The sequence below is a fragment of the Austrofundulus limnaeus genome, unplaced genomic scaffold, assembly GCF_001266775.1.
Source record: "Austrofundulus limnaeus strain Quisiro unplaced genomic scaffold, Austrofundulus_limnaeus-1.0 Scaffold17, whole genome shotgun sequence".
NCBI classification, from domain to species: Eukaryota; Metazoa; Chordata; class Actinopteri; order Cyprinodontiformes; family Rivulidae; genus Austrofundulus; species Austrofundulus limnaeus.
Window position 1 is genome coordinate 2428095 of NW_013952419.1, and position 7198 is coordinate 2435292.

A 7198-nucleotide genomic window follows, 5' to 3' on the forward strand; every position below is an offset into this window, starting at 1 on the left:
ATTTATTTAAATTTATAATATTAAGTTGTAGTAAGTTTGCTTAAATGTTAGTATTTCCTAGACAAAATAAAAAAATGGAAAGGAAATGTAAATGAATTGGTTTTAGAGTTGTTAGTACAAATACAAAAGTAATCACCCAGTACAAAAATAAGGAATTTTAAAAAAAATTTAAAATTTATATTTGATTTTGTCTAATGTTTTGTGTACATGTGTAACCTTTAACCAATTGCCTTATTTACACACTTTCAAACACACAATTACTTCTTCGACAAAATAAACAAGAGTATCCCTATAAAACAAACTGTCCAAGTGTTGACAATAAGCAGGTGTAATTGCAGACAAATAAAGCGTAACGCACCCTGGAACTCGGGAAGGCCTGCCTTTTTAGGAGCGTCCAGCAGCCAGTCGTTCAGCGTTTGGTTCCGAAACGCGATGCTGCGAAACTGTTTACCCCCGTTGACATTCCAGGTGCCGACACACACTCGGATTTTCTTGGGCCTTGTGTATTTGTGGTAGCTCTGACACATTCCCAGCAATACTCTTGGAGAGGCTGCAGAGGGGAGAGGAGCTGGGTTAGGCTGCAAAACGAAACAACACGCTCTTTTGTASAAAGAGAGTGAAATGGGAAACTAAACAGAAACAGGAACAGCTAAACAAAAAAAAAAAAGTCCACAACAACGTTTGAAGACAWTGAGCATGGCGGGAAAAATATAAATGAAAACTCTTATTGAAAATGTAAAAACATTCACAGGGTAAACCTTGGTAATGGTTTACTGCTGTCTGTCAAGCTTCAATAAAATCTGTTAGATTTAACACAAATCAATTTATTCAATTTCTGTTAATCATTGTTATTAATAACACAAAACAGACAGCGGGTTAAACCACTACCAACACTGGACTGTAATAAATAATGAAAAGCAAAGAAAGAGGACAACTTTATGAAAGGGAGRGAAAAAACAATATTTGTCCACTGATGGCAGTCTGTCAGTTACTGTACCTGATTGTAAGACAGGCTCAGTGACTACAAATGTTTGCAAAGGCAAAGGGGAGAGAAGGAAGAAAAGCGTGGGTTAACATAGCTTTAACAGAAAACAGATAATTATTAATTTAGCTGAGACGCAGCCAATGCTTGCAGATTATTCCTCCCACTTCACAACAGGCAGATAAACCTCTCTGTGTGTGCACAGTCACTTCTGGCTGATATCACACCAATGGCTGCATGTCTAAACTCATGAGAAATATTCAAACAATGCGCAAGACAGAACAAAAACGGCATTGTACACCGATGAACCACAATATGACCAACACACCGTTTTGCCAGAACCTGCATCTAGGCATTCAAATGGATGTTCCTTTAACATTTTACACCAACTTAAATATTTCTGCAGACCAGCCACAAAGATGGTGTGTAACCCCACAATCCACAGAGCTTAAATAATCTAATATTTCAGAATAAGTAGAAGACATCTCAACATGTACTTTGGTTTTTATTGCTACCACAYGAGCCCCAAAGATCAGGGCAGAAATAAATGTACAAAAAGGGTGGGTGGTCATAATGTTATGGCTCGTGGGTGTTCTTTTTATTGCTGTTACAAAAGAAACAGATTGTACAGCTTAAAATGCACCAAAATTAGATTTGTTTACTGATATTACAAAAAACAATATGTCATTCATCTATGTTGTTGAAAAATTACCATAAAGACTAGAAGTGGTGAGCAAGGCCCGAGCTTTGTCTGCCAAATCACTGTTAAGTGTGGAGCCCAGCCTCAAGATGTCTATAGCCTCCTGCTTGGAAGTGTCRAAGAAGTTGTTTTGGATGGTTCGTGTCACAGAACGAGCTCCATCTTTGAGCTTCCCAGCCTAAAATAAAAAGACACAATAAATGCATAAACATTAAAAACAGCTTTAGAAAACTAGCTCAACGAATAGCTGGACTTGATGCAGCATTAAAAAATGTGTTTTTTTCCCTATGCAGGGATGGGGAGGGGAGAGATCACCACAGATTTAACACTAACAAAATAATAAATAAAAAATTAAAATTAAAAAGTCTGGATGAGGTGTGGCTTCAGAATTTTAGAGATTGATGTGCAGCATAGTTTTATTAACACAAGATAAAAAATCTGGACAGATTTCTCCAAGTTCCAAGAAAGAAAGCAAATGTTGCCTGAGAGGTCTTGAACTAAACAAGCATTTCAAGCATAAGCACAGTTGTTTTTGTTTCCCTTGGTCTCTCTTATAAATAGGGAAGTCCCGATCCAGATTTTTTGGCTCCAGATACAATCCGATTTTTTTAATGATTAGTCTTTCCGTTACCGATCTGATAATGATCCGATAGCTTTACTTTTTTTATTTCTTTCCAAGTGACAAGGTTGGTAGTATTAAAGTGAGCCCTGCTGTTCTCACCACGAGAAACATCCAGTTTGCAGATTTCGCAAGATGCAGTTTCAGCATCATTGTTTTCTATTGAAAAGTGTTCCCACACTGTGGACATGGCTGCATACTTGTGTGCGTCTTGACTTCTTAACGGCAGCTGTAAAGCATGACGTTGCTGAAAACTGTCACGAAAACTGGATCGGTCCGATCACATGACTAAATCTGATTCTACCCGATTTTCAGAAAATGGCCATATCTGCCACCGATACTGAGTATCTGATCAGGACATCCCTACTATAAACACATCTCTTAAAGTCTGTTGTGAAATCTTTAAGCCTTAATGTCATCGTTTATTAAGAGGACAACTAAAAGGGAAGTAAAAACAAGTTTAACACGGAATAAATAATCAAATTGAAATTATTCCAAACTCCATCTCTTTGTAACCCACAGACACAGAAACAAACAGAGCGGCAGAAATAGACCCGACAGCTCAAAAACATCTACTGTCTTGTAAACTTACCACACATGGGTTGAGAGGTCCAGAAGTTAGCCAAAAGAGACAGTGTACAAGAGTTTAGAAACAGAAGCACACAGGTCTACACAAAGAACAACTACGCATGCAGCTATTCTTACACTGCACACAGCATGCACGAGTAAGATATTTAAAAAGCTGTTATTCAAAATGAACTATTTTAACACTCCGTTTAGGCTATTTAGGAACAAGAAAAGCTTCATGCTGGTTTCCAGTCAGGCTGCTGTATGACTGAACGATACTCCGAATTTTTGTAAATTTCAATCATCCAAATAAGATATTAAATGAAAAAATGTTATGTTTTATCGTAGTGTTTTGAGTTTTATGCACAAGAATAAAACRATAATATCTTGTCTCAGTACATCTTGAGCTTAACAATAGTTTTCAGTCAATATTTTGTAATCAAACCCATCTCTAAGAACTTTAAAGATCAGATAATAATAAAAAATAAATAGTTTTAGATAAGTCTTAATATACTAACCCAAAAGAACTAAGCTATACCACATACTGTAAACACTGCAGTACAGCATTGCAGATTTAAAACCTACAGTAGCATTAGTCTGCAGAAATGCTGGAGCAACATTTGGACACTGAAACTACATCGTTMTTTATAGAATCAGAGAAATTTTAGCTCAGACAGCTCAGCAAAGTTGCAGAGCATTACAATAAACGMTGTACTGTGAGCTGCATTATTTGTTGTTTGTGTGTGTGTTTTTCTGCATACCTTAGCTTTGCCATCCAGGGCACCGGTGCCTGCATAGATCTTACTGACCGAGTCACCATTCATAGACCACATGGTCCTAAAAACCTCCTGAAACCTGGCCACCAGCTGCGGCTTCTCTGTCAGACCCATTTGTTCCAACTGGTTGGGCAGCATCTGCAGGAAAGGAGGAGGAGGATGGGAGTTTGAACTAAATAAGATATACAGTACATATCTGTGAAATCTTTAGACTCATAACTCAATTCAGTTCTGTTTATTTATATAGCGCTAAGTCACAACAAAAGTCTCAAGGCACTKTACACAAAATAACAATTCTAAGAAGCCAGCAGATTGTGTTGAATCTTCACTTCATCACAGTCTCTCACCCTGAAGAATGTTGGCGACAGTGGAGAGGAAAAACTCCCTTTTAACAGGAAAAAACCTCGAGCAGAACCGGGCTCAGGACAGGCGGCCAGCTGCCTCGACCGGCTGGCATAATCAGCTGGAGTCTTACCTCAAGAGCAAAAAAGGCTTGAACGCTGTTAGTTCTGTCCAAACAGTCCAGACAGTTCGTCCTCATGGTCCCTCCCTGAGTCCTGAAAAGACATGACAAATGACAAATCCAGGTGCTTTCTCAAAGCCCATGAAAATCAGGTGCATACACTAATTAGTCTAAAGCTATTTCACAATAAACACGTTGTGGCGTACTTTTTGAATTATTTCCTTTAAACCCTGCAGGCTCATAGCTTATTTCAGTGAGACAATAAAAAAGAAAACCTAGCAAAAACACTAACAGTTTGCACAAAATAGCTGAAATATCATATTAAACTGTTTTTTTTTTTGTAATATGAAAAACAGTTAAATTGATTGAAATTTGTGCTTTTKTATAGTGATGAGAAAAGACATTACAAAACAGACAAGTGGCTTCAAAATTTATTTAACAAAAAGGTACTGAATGGTGAATGTTTTACATTTGTTGATCACTAAGAAGAGGGTATTTTCAGCAACAAAACAACTCTAAAGTGCACTAGCTTGAATGATAAGATCAGTTAAGTCTAACAAGTTGAGGCTTGTGAAGTAACTCCACTTTCACAAGAGGATTAAATGGGGAAATGTGATGTTTCAGCAAGAGGATAAATAGATTTTCGACTGAACAGGTGTTCCACTGAATTTATTTGGGACAGATTATAAAAAGAAACAACTTGTGMAGGAACAGGGATGAAAACGGGATAATGCCGAATGAGACAGCGAGCAGAGCACATGCCGGGCTACGCAGGACACGGCAGGAAGTTTCTGCTGACAAAGCTGTGAATCACCACACAGTGTGGAAACGACTCAAACATGTASTTTATGTCACACAACCGACTCTGTCCATGCTTATTCTTCTGTTGGCTCATCACTCTTCAGGGGTTGCGACACACTCTTCTATTTCACAATGTTCTCTCTAACTGCATCATATTAACCCTTTGCAACTACATCACCAAATCAGAGCAGGGTTCCCACACCTTGGTCAACATCAAATTCAAGGACCTTTCAAGAACTTTCCAGTACCAATTTCCTCAAATTAAAAAAACACGCGCAATGGCAATTACCTACTGCTACCGCAGAATGTTACCAATAAACAGGTTTAATTTCATGTAAATTCAATGAAAAACTTAACAACATAGAAGTTGTTACGTCAGAAACAATCCAGAGTTATCCACATTGTTGTGTACATTGTTATCCAATGTATGTTTTTTAAATTTTATTTTATAATTTATTTTTTTAAAAGATGATGAAAATCAGTCGCGTGAATAGAGAATTTCAATCCCCCAAAAAACATTCAAGGAATTTCAAGGACAAGTGTAATTTTTTGGCTGTTTACACAAACTTTCCAGGGCCTTGAATTTTTTTTTCAAATTCACAAACTTTCAAGGATTTCAAGGACCCATGGGAACCCTGTCAGAGGGACCACGACAGGTGTCAGACGTGAGTAGTGAACAGAGTGACCGCGATTGTTTTTCCAAGCTGCTTTTGCCAGTATAGTCATGGCTTCTACTTGTTCAAGTCAAGATAATTTGTTTGTGGAAGCAGCACACATATTTGGGTTTTATGGACAGAGGTATTTACAAAAGTTAGTCATTCCTAAAGTTCTATGTCAGCAAGGTGGATTTCAGTCAAAACACTTGTTTTCAACTGTTTTGAACTGTCTGGTTTCCAACTAGCTGTACAGGAGTTTAGATGAGCCATAGGCTGTTTAGATGTCCGCCATGGCGGAGTGGGCTGCCTATGGAAGAGAGTGACGTCACGTCTTCTTTGTCAGGTGCATCTGGAACATCTTTCTACCAGTATACCCACTGTTACTCTAAAACAGTCATCTAACAGGTAGAACTCAAGGAGGGTTTGCAAATGTGCGTTTTGGGGGAACTCTGAATTCCAATGAGGATGTTTAATTATGTGATRGATAAATAATATGAATGGCAGAAATGAAAGGTGTTCTAGCGTGGTGGTTTTGTAGTATAAAAATACTACAATACTGGTTCTTTAAATGCAAAAAGGAAGCAAATGAGGGAGAAAAAAAGAGGAAGTACTGGATGCAATTGTTTTCCCTCACCTCACAATACCCGTTTCACCAGAGTAGTAGAAGAATCCGCACTCATCTACGAATTTGCTGAGCTGGGGTTTCAGGACACTGTGGAGTTTATCGGCCTTACCGCCTCTTACATTTTGATGGTAGTCAAAGTTAATCATCTTCACTGCGTTTGCGTGCTCTGATGCCTTTAGGTGACTCTGAGAGCGACAAAGAAATATTTGTTCATGTTTTAAATCTTAAAAAGCGTAAAGGAAAGCAAAGTACTTTGCATTCATGATGCAAAACCACTGGATCAGATTCTCTTTTGAAAAACAAACACAGGCAAATCAATTTGAGAAGATGAGAAATCATTAGCTTTTATCACAAAAATGCAGAATATTTTAAATGTGTTATATTTGTGTTAATAAGCCTGAGTGCTTGGCTGAAAATGAAACAGGAAGTGACACATTCTGTCTTGAGAAACAGGAATGAGCTGAAAGAACTCATCTCAGTAAAAGTTTACACAAGGCAATGACACACTTGCAACTATTTCAGCAAAGCTGTGTTTAGTTCCATCCTCCAGGGTAACAAAAAAAAAAAAAAAAAAATCAGGGACATCTCACCTGAAAAGCTTTGCTGAGCATGTGTTCCCCTTCCTTACTACCAAGCAGGTTGATAATTACCTGCTTTCCATACAACCTCCTCAAAGCAGCGAAGTGTCTGGAAAAAGAAGATTCAATCAGATAAGAAGCTCTGCAGATATGTTAAATGAATTTTATAAACATCTGTTAATAATATTCTTAAATAATATTTATAAAGTAGGGTCACCTTATCGGCCAAACTAATTTGCAGTCAAAGAAATAGGGGTGTGAGAAAATAGCGATTAGTGGTGCACCAATAAACTGAACAGCCAATTGATCAGCCCCAGTTTTCTTATACATTCACCGGCCACTTTATTAGGTACACCTGTCCAACTGCTCGTCAACACTTAATTTCTAATCAGCCAATCACATGGCGGCAACTCAGTGCATTTAGGCATGTA

The 7198-nt window shown here is 37.9% G+C and overlaps 1 protein-coding gene across 7 annotated transcripts in view; it reads right to left on the reverse strand.

Moving 5' to 3' along the window:
* The window catches only part of synj1 (synaptojanin 1), a 31893-nt gene that overhangs the window by 15667 nt on the left and 9028 nt on the right, over window positions 1-7198 (reverse strand). For 5 of the 7 annotated variants that reach the window (XM_014003259.1, XM_014003258.1, XM_014003257.1 and 2 more), the window contains exons 8-14: window positions 6780-6876; window positions 6199-6374; window positions 4120-4201; window positions 3630-3782; window positions 1695-1860; window positions 998-1021; window positions 359-550 (exon numbers count right to left, since the gene is read on the reverse strand). In XM_014003259.1, coding sequence (XP_013858713.1) covers window positions 359-550; window positions 998-1021; window positions 1695-1860; window positions 3630-3782; window positions 4120-4201; window positions 6199-6374; window positions 6780-6876 — 890 coding nt within the window. The remainder of the gene's footprint in view (window positions 1-358; window positions 551-997; window positions 1022-1694; window positions 1861-3629; window positions 3783-4119; window positions 4202-6198; window positions 6375-6779; window positions 6877-7198) is intronic. The other 2 variants (XM_014003255.1, XM_014003256.1) reach the window with 2 other exon arrangements.